The 17,702-nt window shown below is 40.0% G+C and overlaps 1 protein-coding gene across 1 annotated transcript in view; it reads left to right on the top strand.

The window, feature by feature from the left end:
- LOC145978829 (carboxylic ester hydrolase-like) overlaps positions 1-17,702 on the top strand; it is a 58,886-nt gene that overhangs the window by 8,229 nt on the left and 32,955 nt on the right. Inside the window, exon 2 of the mRNA XM_083111700.1 lies at positions 15,765-15,902. Within this exon, the coding sequence (XP_082967826.1) occupies positions 15,765-15,902 (138 nt within the window). The remainder of the gene's footprint in view (positions 1-15,764; positions 15,903-17,702) is intronic.

Here is a 17,702-nt window from a genome sequence, read left to right as displayed (position 1 = left end):
TTTCATTCAAACTTTGAAATTTATCAATAGCTAAAAAGAAAAAGGCCAGTGTGAGGGTTGTAGGAGAAGAATGATCGCCCCCTTAAACCTTTAATTCGCCCTTGCAGCAAGCTACTCTGACACGTCAGGGTTGTAATGACCCCATTAAAAGTTCATTAGGTTGTTCCAACCCAGAAGTGTCCGTGACTGTAGTTCGCCAATTTTTTTCATCATCGCTCTAGTGGCACTGGGGTACATGATGTCAACTGCTCTCTCTCTCTCTCTCTCTCTCTCTCTCTCTCTCTCTCTCTCTCTCTCTCTCTCTCTCTCTCTCTCTCTCAAAGGTGGCGAGAATATTTTCTCCATCTTTTGTGAAGGGGTGGCCACCTCACGGCTCCTTTGATCCACCCTAGTAATATTATAATAGCCCTTCACCTTAAGTTCATTTCGTACTTATCTTTCGTCGCCCCTATTCTTCATCATTCTTATTTTTGTTCACCTTTTATCATTTCGTCACCTCATATCTTCTTTCGTCGCCTCCTATCTTTCGTCATTCTTATCTTTGTTCGCCCCATTATCATTCGTCGCCTCGTATATTTCGTTGCCCATATCCTCCGTCATTCTTATCTTTGTTCACCCCCTTACCATTCGTCGTCCACATCTTTCGTCATTTTTACCTCTGTTCGCCCCCTTGTCATTCGTCGCTCCTATCTTTCTTCAATCTTATCTTTCGTCGCCCCCTTTTCGCCCCTCGGATAGTGGGGCGCCCTCTCCGCCCCCCTTTATTCCGCTCTTGTATGTTTCTTAATTGACACTATGTGTGTTATATTTCATTCCAACTGTGTAAATTATTTATCAATACATAAAAAATAAAATAAGTCCTCTGTGGAAGTCGCCCACGACGCTGTCTTCATGGCCCCTAAGGGGGCGGTCTCCCCCTCCGCCGGCCTTTAATCCGCCTTTGACTCACACAAGGCACACCCATGTCCAGGCTAAGATTCGAACCCAGGACTCCTGGCGTCCAGTGGCGTGCCCAGGATTTTCGAAAGGGGGGAGGTTAGGTATACATTTATTTAGTAGTCAGCCCTCATTTTGCCATCTATTCCTGCATTTGATGTTCTTTTTTTTTAGGAATACTGGGATACTGGGCCAAAGGAGATTATAACCCCGCCAACCCCCCCTTGGACACGCCACTAGTGGCGTCAGGTCCGTGCCCAGGGGACGGGCTATGGGGACCATGCATCCAAATTGCTATGAAATATTTAAATGTAAATCTATGAGAAACTACGATTTTTCGATTTGTAAAAATTTCGATTTTGTCCTTGCATGAATGAATGTGTTTGTTGTGTAGAGAGGTAGGCTCCAGAAGTATACTGTCTTCAATATTGGGTAGTTCTAGTTTTATAACCATTGCAATACTACAAGAAAATCCATTAGTCGGGATAATCCATTCACTTTAATCCCTGTCCTGACTTTTAACTCACATTTTGACATGTTTTTTAGGTATCGTCGACCCTCCATACCCCCGCGATAAGGTGATAATTTTTGTGTCATTTATAGAGATTATGTTCTATACGAACGATTTGTATTGTTTTTTGCTTTAGGAGATGTATTATAGTGGAGTAATGAGAGTTTTTTCATGGGACTATTTATGACGTCACTTTCATCGTTGCCATCTGTGTGATATGAAGGAACATGTTGTTACGTTGTTTGTGTTTTGGAACTTGGAGCCGTGTTGGAAATATCGGAGATTGAAGGTTGGCAATCCTGGTGTTACGTCAGGGAGCGCGAGATTTACTGCAGACGATGTTTCGGTAGAACAGGAATGCCTATGAGGTTAGGTTAGGCCTGTTAGCTTAGGTAGCATTAGCATAAATACAATGACAAATTATTATTTAGGCTAAGAGAACTAAACCTAGTTAGCCAAACCTAAGTAGGCCCCGTGACGTCAGAACACAAGATTGCTAAAGTGTTGTGCAATAAGTGAGACCGTCACGTGATATGGTACTGCGGTTCTGCCCAGGATTTTCTTTGGAAGGTGGGCGTTCGTTTTTAGTGTGGTAAGTGCTATCAATCAAAATGTGCTGCCAATTCACACATTTCGCCCCTGCAACCACGTAGAAGAAACTGCATTGTTTTAAGGTTAGTACTTTTTAAAATTATATATTTTTGTTCGCAATGGAAATAGTTGTTACGTTAGGAGGGCCAGGTTTGGTCACAATAGTGATTTCTCGTTGTTTTCTTAGTACTTTCAAAAATTATGTATTCTCGTCCGTATTGGAAATGGTTGTTAGGTTAGGAGGGCCATATTTGGTACCGATAGTGATTTCACATTTGTGTTACGCCAGGAGTGTTAGTTTTGCTGCTGTATGTGAAGTTTTACGGGAAAAAAGAGTGAAAGTAGTCCGGAATAGGAGTTTTTTGTGCTTACGCGGGTCATATACTTTGCGATCAAATATCTTCGTTATTTTTGGTTTCCTAACGCTGGAACCACTTTCATGTTACGTAAAACGTTGAAATCTGTCGATAAAAAAAAATCGACGTAATTCTCGAGGGGGTACAGTGGGTCGACGGCCCCTGTTCCTTCATCAATTTAATCATATCATCATTCATCCTCAGTATCGCGATTAGACAAACTTCAGAAAGGCAACGCAAAATAACCTAATTCAATCAACCCTTCAGCATTTTGAATTTTCCCTTTGTTCCACGTTTTCGGTTCTGGCCGACTCCTCAAAAAATAATAATAATTAATGAAAGATCGCCGGACATCACTACCCTGGACTTCTTTCTATTGGGGAGAGATGAAACATCTGTCGTGTCAGCCGAGGATCTCGTTGCACGCATTAATGTCGTCGCAGCGACGATAGCAGACACCGCGGGGTTGTTTACTCGCACTAGACAATCGTTGATTCGGCGTTGTCATCTCTGCGTGGAAGTTAATGGCAGACAGTTTGAACATCGTCTGTGATGTGGTTCCCTCGGCACCTCCACTCTGCACACAGTGAACATGTCGACACATATGCAACCTAGCGCACCAACACCACCATCTTTGTTTTTATACGTAATCTTGATGTCCACTGCGGATATTCGCTTTCTTCTTAGTTGTCAGTCTCCACATATCACTTTCCGTGGATAACACATCTCGCTAAACCCTTCCCTATTCAACAGACCCATTCGCTTCCTTTGGGGAATCCCTTGCGCATCACACATTTGCCATGTGCTTTTTTTAATAGAGCACGCCGCATTTCTTTGTGGATCACCCTTCGCCGCGGTCATATGGTTGGCCGTTGTGCCACTATTTCCTTGTAAACATAATTTTCCAACTTTTTCCCACTTCAATAACTCCGAATGGGTGACGTTTACGGCATTTCGTCACATGAACTTTTGTGTTTATTATCACTTGCAGAATCACCTCCTAAGCGTTGGAAACGAATTTTAGTAATACCCTGTATATATATATCTTGGGTACGGGCATACCTGGCTTCGCAGCGCAACGTGCTAATCACTCCGCTACGGAGGTCGGCTGAAGACGGGACGGAAGCGTCATTGAGAAAAGACATGTAATCAAGTGCAAGGTCGTTAACTGCTTCCCTTTCTCGCTTCTGCCAAGTGGACTCCCAGGGATACGCTTTCAGAGGAAGAAAGAGTAACACAAATTAACCCAACTGTTAGGCCGTGTCCGAAAGGTGCAAGACCATACTTGAAGCGAGCATCCTCCGAGTATGGTCTTGGAGTGCGGTCTTCAAGTCGTGGACTGGAAGTGTTGTCTTTCGTATTGCACTTCGACTGCAGCGCCAAATACGATCAGTAAATAAAACTGAGTACTCGCTGTTTTCCTTGAGTTTTAAACACTTTATTTTTCACCATAGAAATCACATAGCATTTTCAAATGTTCGTACACATACATTTCCACACATTAGAAGAACTATAACCAACAACTTGCTGGCCCATAACGTATATCTACCTGTGCTGCTGGTTTTCTACCTCCGTGATTTTAAACAAATGAACAATGGGTGCGGAAATCACATTACCTAATCACCAACCATCTGTACTGCGAGCTGTGTACTTGCGTACTTCTGTTCTGGGCGCTTTCGAACTGTACTAGGTGACGTAACTTCCGCCAAGACCATACTTCAAGTCTGTACTTTGTACCTTTTGGACAGAGCCTTAGTCTGGTACGGGTTCGTTATGGTGCTTCATTTTTATCGGGTTGAATAGGTCAGAATTGAGCAACAATCAACGTTTCTAAAGACAGCCGGGGCAAAACGACCATTTACACCATCTTATGTCTGCCTTTACTCTAGCCCCGTCTAGTTCGCTGCACTTTTTGACACTGGGTGTAGTCCTGTTGTATCCAGGTGTCAGGCTGGTGCAAAGAAATGACGTTCGACCAACTAGACGAATGCTCTGTTAAAGTTCAGAAGATTCAACAAATGCCTGTCTGCCTGCTTTAAACGTTCATTTGATTAGTTAGCACGCACCACGTGATCATACACCATATGCTACACCGCTCCAGAACGTAGTGCAAACGGTGCAGATACCGAATACACTACTTGACACTAAATCGACGAAGTAGACGAGACGGTGTTGCACCGTGTAACCAACGAGACGGTTCAGTGTAAAGAGGGTAAAAAAAGTGCAGGGAACTAGACGGTGGGCTAATGTGGTACATTCCCGACTTATAATTTCCAAACAAATTCTAAACAATAGTTAAGATATGCACCAAAACATATGCGATGTTTATGCGAAATATGGTTTAATGTACACCCAACGGCGAAGGAAACAGTAAGCGAATTGTCCACCATAATTTTCATTCGGTCTGAATTACACAGTGTGATGACAATGAATTGAAATAAAGACGTCAATTAGCAGAGAACAATGCCTGCTTCGAGCCAACATAGTTCATTCCTTAAAACAACACAGGATGTAGAATAAAAAAGTAATGAAAAAAGCGGTGGACAATTTGCTTACCATTATCTTTGCCGTTGACTGTACCATAGAGGGGTAATTTTACCTTGGTCTTCCGTACTTGGTTAGTCTTTCTGGGGGAGGAGTCAGGACAGCCTCTAAGCCCTTGCGTGTAAGTGCTTGCGAGTAGCAAGCTTTTTGAAGCCTGTCCTTGACCATTTCGCGCTACATATGGCCTCTTCCATTTAACAACCTTCACCTTCAATTTTGTTTTGCCCTGTTACGCAATCTGCCCTTCCCAGTGGGTCTTCGCGGTGCCCTTTCCTCCTTTCGAGCACTCTCAAAGAGCTTGGAAATGAATACTATTCTCCATCTACTGTAAGATTGAAGTTAATGTAAACAAAAACACGTAACTTCTGGCAAATGGTTCCTTTTGCCGGCCTCCGTGGTGGAGTGGCTAGCACATCGCGCTATGACGCCAGGGGTCTGTGGTTCGAATCCCGGCCTGGGCATGGGTATTTGTGAGTGTCCATTCAGCAATATCATCACTCATCCCCATCTTCGCGATTAGCCAAAAGTGGCAGAAAAGCGAATTAAAATAAAGCAAATCAATCAAGCAATCAAATAGTTCCTTTCCTCTGTGTTAGTTGTAGTGTTGTTTTGCCCATGAATACATTGTCTCACTGGCACGATTAGCTCCTTTATGCAGCAATTTTGTCCAAGGTGCAGTTCGACCAACAGGCGCAATTTGGCGGGGGCAAGGGGACACTTGCCAACCCAAAATTTTCAGGTTGATTACTTTTGTTAATCCTGAGGAGCTAAATTATAGAGAGTAATGTTTGTGATTTCGGAAAAGTAACCGCCATGTAGCAAAGAATCTTGGATGCTATTTTAATTGGATGGAAAACTTGCAGAGTCTGATTTCTAAAATTAAGCACTAAGTTTGGTTTTACCCACCTAAAAAAATGCCCCAAGCTACGCACAAGGTTCGACCTACGTTACTGGATCGTTTTTAGGTAGAATTTCCTATTACATCGTAATTGACCTTTAATTCTTCTCAGTCACAGTAAAAACTTATCTAATTGTTCTGACAATGATAAAACTTCAATAGTAGAAATAATAACAACAACAATAAAAGTAGATTAAAAAATTAAAATATAATTTTTAATGTACAATAATAAATATTATAAACTAATAAAAACAAATCAAGATTTTTCCAAATTATTATTATTATAATAATATAAAAAGGGAGATTTTAAAAGTCGATCCAAGAGATGAGTGGATACTCAGCACAACTGCTATTTCATTTTATTACATTTCATCAGGGTTGTTAAAGTTACAGGGATTTCAAATTAATTCAATTCCGGTACAGGAGACGAAATCAGCAAGCGTAAATGGGTTCTGGACCGTAAAGAACCTTTTTATCTGTAAAGTAGTTCAGTTCGGTTCAGAAACCTTCTTTCCGTATCAGTTAAAATTTGGTCCAGGAACCTTTTTCCCGGCTGAATTTTAATACGGGTTTAAAAAAAACGTTTTTTAATGGAACAATATGAAACTTGGACCGATTTTAAATTGTGCAAAAAAAAAGGTTTCGGTTCTGCAGCGGAACCCAATAGAAACCATTAGAATTTACGCGTTCCTGGACCTGTAACAACACTGCATTTGATACAGTTAGTTTACTGAAAATTCAGTCTTTATATTTTGTTAGTGACTTTCGCATACCTCATTCAATAAAAGGCTCTACAATTTAAGGGGAAATTTTAGTCATAAGATTTATGTTGTGTGGCCTCTCACATATTTTTTGGAATTTTGAAAACTGTGGAATCATTTATTTGTTGGTAGAATATGCATTCCTTATTCATTTTATTCGATCTAATGCAGTTTTTACTTTGGCTGTTTTATTTTTCTTAGAATACTAACTAAATGAATTTTTTCCTGTTATTAACATTAAAATAACAAACTTTCTGGTTTTGTAACTTGAAATAAACGATGTAGATTTCCAGGAGGGGTCGATGGACCCATTCAAATCGCCTCCCGATGCGCATGTTTACAGTGACTTTATTCTTAGACCTGACAGAGAATACATCTAGATCTGTCCAAAGCATTTGACTCTCTCAACCACAACACACTTATGCATAAACTGTATAGTTTAGTTATCCGAGGTGGCACATATAACTTAATTAAATCACTTCTCTCTGATCGGATACAATGCACTCAAATTGAGCACGTAGATAATTCATCTATCAAAACCTACTCCCGCTACAAATCGTCAAAGATAGGTGTCTCTCAAGGATCTATACTTGGTCCATTATTATTCATCCTCTACATCAATGACATTCCGATGAACAACATGACTCAAACTATCACCTATGCAGATGACACTAACATAATATGTAGGGCAAAAACAAAGGAAAAATTAGAAATTTCAGACTTACATCTCAATTAATCAAATAACCCAGTGCTTGAACACTAATACCCTAAATGTAAACCATCAAAAAACAAATTTCATGATTTTTAACGCTGGCAACAAGAAGAACTTTGATAACTTGACGGTTTACTTAGATGAAAATGAAATAGAGTATGTTAACCATGTAAAATTCCTAGGATTGATCATCGATGATAAATTAGGCATGTCATATTGACTATATCTGTGATAAACTCACAAAAAATCTTTATCTATTGAAAATCCTTTCACAATATAATATTAAGGAAATCAATATGAACCAGTATTATCGTCTTCTTTATCCTCACTTAGAATACTGTATTACAGCTTGGGGAGGGGCAGCCACCTACATACAAAAAAAAGTTCACTCTACAGAAAAGGTCTGTTAGACTTATATGCAAAATATCATCCAGATCCACATGCAGAATTGCCTTTCGTGAAAACAAAATTATGACTGTATACTCGCTCTATGTTTATAAATCTATTATCTATGTACTTAATGACAAGACACAATTAAGAAATTAAGAAATTCATGAACATAACACAAGACAAAGACAAAACTTCCATATCCAGACTAACAGATTAACTCTGACAGACAGATCACCACATTCTGCAGGCATAAAATTCCACAACGACCTTCCCCCTTGGGTAAAAAAATATCACTTCCTTAAAGAAAAAAAAATGCATTTAATCAAAAAATACCTCACAGACAGAGCTCTGTATGACATTAATGAACTATAAATTAGATTGGGTAAAAATATCAAGTGGACAAAGAAATGTAATAATACCATAGAAGGAACAATGTAACTTCTATTTTTTTAAAAAAAAAGTCATGCACGTACTTTATATATATTATACAGGTATATATGTTTTTGATATTGTGAATGTAATGTACAATTTATTTTTTAATTTTTTATCACATATGTGCAGCATGTAAAAATCTTTTGATCTTATACTTATGTAATTGCTTGTATACCATACCTTATATTTTAATCTATCTGGACGAAATCCATACCCATGAGAAAATGGGTCAACGGATGAATAAAGATTATTATTATTATTATTATTAGGGTGGTGCAAAATTCCGTTTACAACGCGGAGGAGGTGAATCGCCAAGTGAAATGAAGACGAAAATGTAAATGGAGTTTTGTCGAATGACGCACCGTGTCAGAGCTAAAGGATGCCGAAATCCTGTGAAAATGGACTTCACACCTCCATATGCCGACAAATAGTACTCATAAAGAAGATGCGGAACGATATCCCCAAAGAAAACACACCTGGGCTAGGGAATGATGCACAAATTGCGTGTCGAAAATGAATGCGGCAGGGATTCCCCACAAGAAGTGAGGGATTCCCGGGAATATGTCCGACATGGAACGCAGGTATCGAATGGGGGTACAAAGGGAAATGACAGAGGTCACAGCACATCAAGAACATTTCGCCAGGAAGTGTCCGAAAAGCAGGCTTCAGAAGGGGATTCCCCAGAGAAGAGGGGACACAGACAACATTTGCAAGAGGTGTACTATGATGACACACAAGTAGTATTCTTTATTGGCTGTAGAAATGACATACGATACATATCACAGACGTTGTTGAAAATGTCCACCAGCCATATCTACACACAGACGGCATCGGCGTAGCAGGGACGCTCTGGTATGCTCAAATACGTTGGGCATGTCAGTGATCATCCCAGCAGCGACGGTAACTCGAGCAACGAGGTCCTCCACACTTTCCACCGGGGTTTCGTAGACCAGCCTCTTCATTTTGCCCCACAAGAAGAAATCTAGCATTGTGAGGTCGGGTGACCGAGATGGCCACAGAACAGGTCTACGCCCACCAATTCATCTATCACCGTATGTATTGTTGAGTAAAGTCCGCGCGTTTATTATGTCCCCATCGGCAACCCTTTTATAAAACTTAACACTGACAACAATAGCAAACAATAGCCAAGCCGCTCCCGATAAGCGCGTGCACTCAGACGTTGTTGCCACATTTTCTTTACTTACATTTCTTGTAGTTGCAAGGCGCCTCTCATTATTTTTGCTCCATAACCACATGCGGGGTAGATTCTTTTTAACTAGTTGTGTTGTGTTATGGTGCTGTTTTGTTGCTTTGTTATAGTGTTGTGCTTTTAGTTTTTCCTTAGACTTTGCATAATGCAAGTTATCACTCACGGCTTCTAGTGAAAATCCTAAGTATGAAGAAAAAACTGCAGAATATTATTTCCTTCATTGAGAGCACAGGTGCCCACCCCCCGCATTCCTCCCAAAAATCATGTCATGCGTCCCCCCAGATTATATTATGTGCCCCCCCAAAAAAACATCATTCGCGCCCTCAAACCATATCGTAATTCCCACAAAGTATTTAATTACGACGGTGTGTCTACCGAAAGTAACTTTTTCTTAGCTTTACAGAACACTATACTTGATCTGCCCTTATTCCCTAAACAGGGGTGCCCATCACTCAAGACCACCCCTAAAATCGTTCGTAAACCCCCGAAAATAGTTTGGATGAATGTGTAATAGATGATGTCTATTTGAATGAAATACCATGTTACATTGTCCATATTTTCGAAAAAATCTTAAAGCTAGCGCATTGATTGGTTAAATGTAGTAAATTAAAATATGTAAATATGAATATAAAAAAGTATTTTTGAATTGGTTTATAAAACTCAATTTGAGTATTTAACACGTTTAATTCAGAATCCCCCCAGAACACCGGTGTCAATTAAGGCCTAATATGTAAGAGTTGGATATTTCTCCCCCCCCCTTTCGATAATACCCTTAAACACTTCCTTTTTCATCTTTATCTGTATTTATTTTCTCCTTCCATATTCTTTAATCTTGTTTCTCTTTCTTTTTCTTTTTTCCTTACCATTTCCCTCTGCTTTTCCTCTCTCTCTTTAATTTGGCAAAATTGCTTTCCTACTCCAGTTTGTTGCTTCTACTTCAAAAGAAAACCGCCAGCTTGGGTGTTTCTTTTAACAAAGAGTACCGCTCCCTTTGTTAACCGCTGGGGATATAATGAACGCGCGGACTTTACAGCTCTGGCTCGGCGGTCAAAATGTGCAGGGGCACCGTCATGTTGATACCATACATCTTGCCTAATTGCAAGGGGTACATTTTCCAACAGTTCAGGTAGAACTTCCCGTAGGAACACACAATAGTTCCCACCGGACATAGTATTGGGCAACACGTACGGACCTATCAGGTTGTCCCCGACAATGCCACACCACACATTCACTGCGAACCGTCGCTGAAAATGATGCTCAATGATTGCATGCGGCTTTTGAACATCCCACACGTGACTATTATGGGTATTGAAGACGCCTTCTCTGGTGAATAGTGCCTCGTCGGTCCACAACACTGTTTTGGGAAATTGGGGTTTGCAAGGGTTTGTTGCAAATACCGCTGACAAAAATCCAGGCGTAGGGGAAAGTCCGTCGGCTGCAGGTGTTGCACCCTCTGCACTTTGTATGGGTGCATACCCTCATCGTGCAGCACGCGTAACACATTGGTATGGTGCGTGTGTCGCACATGGGCAATGGCAAGGGGGCTGGTGCCTGGCGTCTCCCGTATCCTGTCCAACACTTCCTCCTCAAATTGGACACTGCGCACACTGCGCGGTCTGCCACGATCCCACACCTTAGGTCGTACAGATCCAGTTTCACGTAAACGAGCATCCACCTGTTGAAACAGGACATGTGATGGTAGGCGCCGATTTGGAAATCGTTCGCGATACACACGCATTGCCTGATGGCTGTTTTGGTGTGTCTCACAGTAAGCTCGTTAGTGGTGTATGTCGCCATTGTCAGGCTCACAGAGGAGCACACGAATACGTACGAAACTAACTTGTGATTTACCGTTCACGACTACAGCACTGAACACTTCACACGGGTGTCCACCCCGTACAGACAACACATATGGTACGCACTACGTACTTCCTAACGGTCACTTTAGCAATGTGCTCAATTTCACCACACGCCTCAGGACACGCGTAACTGACAGGCACATCGCTAGTCGCGTACACTGGCGCGTTATTTGTACGTATACCAGCGATAGCGGGCCGTGACAGGTAACATCCCGCTGAGAGCCTCTAGCGGAGCTTTATGTACTACTACGTCTTCCGTCGTAGTATTTGGAGCCGATATCAGTACGTGCTGGTCGTTCTCTCACGTGTACGTACGTATTTCATTTCTACGTACAGCCTTGGATACTACTTGTGTACGTGTGTGTCATCATAGTACACCTCTTGCAAATGTTGTCTGTGTCCCCTCTTCTCTGGGGAATCCCCTTCTGAAGCCTGCTTTTCGGACACTTCCTGGCGAAATGTTCTTGATGTGCTGTGACCTCTGTCATTTCCCTTTGTACCCCCATTCGATACCTGCGTTCCATGTCGGACATATTCCCGGGAATCCCTCACTTCTTGTGGGGAATCCCTGCCGCATTCATTTTCGACACGCAATTTGTGCATCATTCCCTAGCCCAGGTGTGTTTTCTTTGGGGATATCGTTCCGCATCTTCTTTATGAGTTCTATTTGTGGGCATATGGAGGTGTGAAGTCCATTTTCACAGGATTTCGGCATCCTTTAGCTCTGACACGGTGCGTCATTCGACAAAATTCCATTTACATTTTCGTCTTCATTTCACTTGGCGATTCACCTCCTCCGCGTTGTAAACGGAATTTTGCACCACCCTGTATATCTACGAAAGCCTACCATGGCTACATATGTGCACTGCTGGAAACTTGAATTGATTTGAATGTTGAAAGAACCTGGATTAATATATTAAGAGGAATGTAGGTTGACGGGAAGTACCATTTAAGGTGCATAAAAAAGCTATGTTCAACTCGTGTGTGAAAATAAAAGCAGACAGTAAAATTGAAATTAAACTTAATGGCACAACAGCCCTTGAGGTTCAAGGTCATGGCTGCACATGTGCACTTCTGGAAACTTGAATTTATTCTTGAATGTTGCAAGAACCCGGATTAATATTTTAAGAGGAATGTAGGTTGACGAGATGTACCATTTAAGGTGCATAAAAAAAGCTATGTTCGACTCGTGTGTGAAAATAAAAGCAGACAGTAAAATTGAAATTAAATTTAATGGCGCAACAGCCCTTGAGGTTCAAGTCCTGCCAGGTGGTTTATCATTGGCAGTGGCGTGGTTTGACTTTTTCAAGTGTTACCAGTTGCGGTATCTCCCCCTCCCCCCAAAAAAAACATGCCTCTGATCTGGATCTTTGTTCATTTCATTCTCTTTTTATTTTTTTTTTATTGCAATCCGCTCAGTGGTTTATTTAGCCACAATCACTCCTAGAAAGAACTACCACCCATTAGAGAGTTACCGCGAAAATCCAGTAAATAGTAGTCGAGCCTTGTCAACCATCTCTGTTTCTTTGCAAAGAGGTGGAAAGGGGAAGAAGAACCACTCATTCGGGTCAGTTTGAAGTTTGGGCGTTGAGCAGACGACATAATTCCCTCCTCCAGCGGTGGGAAGAAGTCCAGATGTACGTTCTACTGTTGCCAACTTAGTTTTTTGGAGGAGCAAGGTTTGTCCAAATCACGAATCGCATCAAGTACTTATCTTTTTGTCTATTACTAAACGGTCTCAGTTGTAGTTAAATCCAGCTTTGGCTTTGCAGTCTAACTTTTGTTGCTTCAGAGCAATAGTATCCCCATTTTAGGCGGGATTTAGCTCTTTTCTGGAAATCCAATGTGACAACACTTACTGATCCGGTAGGTCGCAGCAGCAACAGGGCCCCTAACAGGTATATGAATAACCCCGTAGCACACTTGCCTCCTCAAGTCTTTTCCCGCTGTTCCCTTGCATCGGCGTCCTTTCCTCCTGTTGCCTCTTGAGTGTAGCGGAATGCCTGTATCTTCGCTTTCGTCGGCTGCAGAAAAAATGTCCTCTGCAATATACACTCGACTCTGTTAACTTATTTAACAATGTTGTTATTTTATTAAGGAAAAAACTTTTTAATTTCTTTACATTTTTCTGTTACCTGCGCTAATACTGGTTAAATGCACGCCACGCCTCTGATCATTGGGTTATACAGGACGTGGTTAACACGTGAAATCCAAATAGCTCCTTCCAGGGTGCGAAATAATTTAAGACTGGTGGGGAGAGAAAGATCTTAATCTACAAACGCCTCTCCCCCCCCCAAACACATATAAATTAGACGATATATATATTTATAATGTTATTGCATGTAAAAATTAATTACTAAATTAAAAATATATTGTTATTATTAATTACACAAATAAATTAATTTTTTACTTTTATATGTATATCAGGTATTATAAAGTAGCAAACTAATTCCTTTACTAACTGGTTAAAGATGTTAATAAGTTATTAAATAGTTGAAGTGGTTTTATTATGTTAAGTTTTTATTTAGTTTTTGCTTTATGTTAATATAATCAATTAGATTTCATAGTTATTATTGTTTTGCATTCTTGTTTTACTTTTATTGTGCGTATTGATGTAGATTTGTTAATGATCTCTTGAGAGAGAAAAGGCATTGAACACTTAGAACTACACTAATTTGTGTGTGTTTTCAATATTTCTTAGTACAGTATGTTTGAAATTAAAAGTAATTCCTAATCTATTGTTTGTTGTAACAAAAACTCTCCCCCTCGGATATTTTTGCTGGGTGGGATTTTTGAGGCTAAGATTGTTGTTGGGGGGGAAATCCCCCCATCCCCTCCAGGATTTCGCACCCTGGTTGCTTCCAAAGGATTCCGCTGGACTGAGACCAGCTTTCGGCAATGAATTTATTAAAGATTTAGTCGCGGCAACTTTTTAGAGGCGCAATGTTACTCCAAAAAATGTTCGCAGAATGGAAAATATTAAATGAAATAATTTACTTACATTTAATATTATGTACAGTCGCAGGCAGTAATAATGGGACATCTAGATCCTGAGATATTCGCTATTCTGCAATGCATTATGTGTGTTGCCTACCTCGATGGCGATGAGCACTTTACCTATATTGTGATGCAAGCCTTTGGCGAATCTCAGCCCCTGGTACACCTTCAGACCACAAAAGATGGATAACCACTCACAGTTCTTCTTTGGTGCAAACAGAGAGTGGCATGGCCATATTTAAATCAATAAAAAGAAAAAGTCATGATGGTCAGATATGTGCTATAGAAATGGCAAATGCACATATTGACATCCATACAAGGAAACAGTTTGGCCAATTTAAAGAAAATTACATCAAAAGTGGGGATAATTATATATTGACCAATACTAATTGATAAATATGGAACTGAGTGGAAGAATATGCTACCTAACTAACTAAATAACTCTCTAGCCTTCTTAAACCTGAAGGTTTATGGCTGCAGCAACACAGGCCTTTCATCTGTCCCTATCCTGAGCAAGATCTATCCACTCTTTTCCATCCCTACCAATTTCCTTTAGGTCCATCTCAACGTTATCTCTCCATCTCTATCTTGGCCTTTCTACTGGTCTCTTACCATCAGGTCCCTTCCCCCCCCCCCCCTGGCACTGCCATCAGCCCCCTTTACATTAGGTAAACTATTTTGCATAATTTGTTTGCAGTGAAGAGTGAAAATGTAGACAACTCACAACTTTAAGGATAAATCCACAGAATATGAACAGTATATATTACATTCACTCATTTTGTTTATGAGCAGAAGTAGCTGCAAGTATTTAGAATATTCTCTAGACTTCAGACTTCAGAAAGTTCTTTCTGTACCATCACTGTCCATGTTGCAACCTCCCGCTTAGACAGAAATCTGCGACTTTGATGTCATCATGCAAGTTCCCTCCGCATCTGCGTCAAAGGTCAACAACAGCTCCCAAGTTTTGGGAAGGAAGGGGAGTTTAATTGCTTTGGCCGGGGATGGAATATAATGTAGGCACTGTGATTGAATAGTGTGCATTTTTTGTGTGTGATATACATATCTGTATCATCTAAAATAGTATGGGGTGTGTAAGGGACAATTTTGGTATCAGTCAATTAACACTTCAAGAGCTGTTTTAAAAAATGTGGAAAAATGTAGTATTTGTGTAGTATATGATATTTATAAATGAATGAGCGCCCCCCACACACATAAGTTACTTTCATTTAATATTTTTAAAAAAAATTGACTTGGTTTATAAAGCCCCCCTGATAACCCATGAGCCCCCCCCCCCTGGAGATCAATTCTAGCTACGGGCCTGGGTTTCCCAACAAGAATCCTGTAAACTCTTCTTTCCTATCCCATTCGTGCCACATGGCCTGCCCACCTAAGTCTTCTTGATTCAATCATTCTAATAATATCTGGTCAGGAATGCAAATAATGCAGTTCTAAATTATGTTACCTTCTCCACTCACCTGTCTCCTCATCCCATTTAGACACAAATATTTTTTCCTAAGTATTATATTTTCAAATACTCTTTTATTAAATAACACATCTCTTTTTGCAGGCTCCTGTACCTTCGGAACCTTGGGATGGAGTGAAAAATGCAACAAAAGAGAGCTCTGTTTGCCCTCAGTTTAATTTGTTTAAAAATGCATATGAGGGCGAGGAAGATTGTCTGTTCATGAATATATATAAACCAAAAGTAAGTAACATCATGTTTCTGTGTGAGTAAGTTGTCTATAGTTTTGTCTACAAGGTTACACTCAGAATTTTTGTTCTGTAAATGGATATAACTTACATATGCAAGAGTTAGATAATATAGTTTAAAAGGATCATATGCGGTTCTAATACACACACTTTTTATGTGGGCCCTTATATTTTATATTCTGCACACCAGGATCTGGATTGGTACATTCCTCCTCCCAACCCTGGCCCACCTCAGAGGTGATACTTAAAGTTTTTTTGTGCTCAATGACGTACTGGCGACAAAATTAATGTTCAACTTGAATGTGAAGCTATGAAATGCAGTACTGCAATATGCAGAGATTAAGCACTAGAACAAGAACTATCTCAAGGTAAGGATGTCCAAGTATCAAATGGGAAAGGGTATGTGGTACTTACCTAGTCAAAGAAGGTTGGTTGAAACTTTAGCTTGAAGGTCGTTAGAAACCTTTCATACTTTATGAACATACCTGTTGCTTCCCACTAGTTTATTTTACAAACCAGAATAGACTCAGACTTCTGTGGTAATTTATTTAATGTGCTTCAAAATATATTTTTTTGTCACTTTAAAGATGGTGCCTCCTCCACATACTTGCACCTGTGAAGAGCACTTGTCTCTTGCTCTCTGGAAGTGTACTGCAACTTACAGAAATTCTCCTTCAAATGAACATTCAATATCTCTCTGCATGCTTACTACACCAGCAAATTTACAAATGGAGAAGGAAGTTCGATGGCCTGAGTTCATAGGCAGATTGGTGGAAAGACATTCACAGTGGCTCATAAATAACTGCAGGTGCATCCCAAAGATTCTTCTTCTTGAGATATACAGGCACTAACCCAGACTTGAAAATATATGTAGATCAGCAATAGGTCTGTGCTAGAATGCAGCAAAGCTGTGCTAAACCTACAAGCAGAAATCTACTACATAAATAAAAAAAAAAAAAGGATTTCATCTTGTATCTTTGTAATCAAGATAATAACAAAATGGAAGAATTTTAAATTAAATTAAGGACATTTATAGAAATATTAGATCGTTATTGGTAAAATTGCTGCTCCAACACAGCAATATCCCTATATTGGCTGATACCGATGTAGTATCAATTAATCTTCCCGATTCCTGGCATATATGTATGAGCCTAGTGTAAACTGTGTTTATACATACATTATGCACATTGCCACGGTAGTGACTCTCAAGTTGTCAAACTTATGTTAATTGAGAGCTTTAATATTAGATTTAGTCTTCAAAGGCAAGGTGATCAGCGCTTTAATTTGCTCAAGATTCTGTATACCAAACCCTTAATATCTTAACACACACACACATTGATTTCAACAATAATACTAAATCATTCTTCTAATTGTTTGTATTGCTCATTGATGTTCACTAATAATGTGCATATTACACTCAATCTACTACAGGGCCATTGCTGTCAGCCCCTTCTGAAGTTTGGTAAAGCTACTTTGTAAAATTTGTTTCCAGTGACGAGTGAAAATGTAGACAGCAGATATTATTTTGCTCAAAATGGTTAAATTCACAGAATTCAAAGAACACATATAACATTTGTTCTCTGATTTATAAGCTGAAATCAAAGTAGCAGGAGGTAATTAGAATATTTTCTCTCGGCTTCAGCTATGAGTGGGAAGAAGGGGTGTGTGCAAGATATTGAAATAAACTGTATGTATTTGAACTATATTTTTAGGTTTTCTGTGTCCTATATTAACTTAATATATTAACACCCTTGGACATCAATTCTGGCTATGGGCCTGGCTAAGAAGTATGGTT

Source organism: Lepisma saccharinum, chromosome 25 (genome assembly GCF_977018435.1).
Source record: "Lepisma saccharinum chromosome 25, izLepSacc3.1, whole genome shotgun sequence".
In the NCBI taxonomy this organism is placed as follows: domain Eukaryota; kingdom Metazoa; phylum Arthropoda; class Insecta; order Zygentoma; family Lepismatidae; genus Lepisma; species Lepisma saccharinum.
The sequence above is the reverse complement of the archived record's forward strand: the minus strand, read 5'-3'. Positions and strand labels throughout refer to the sequence as shown.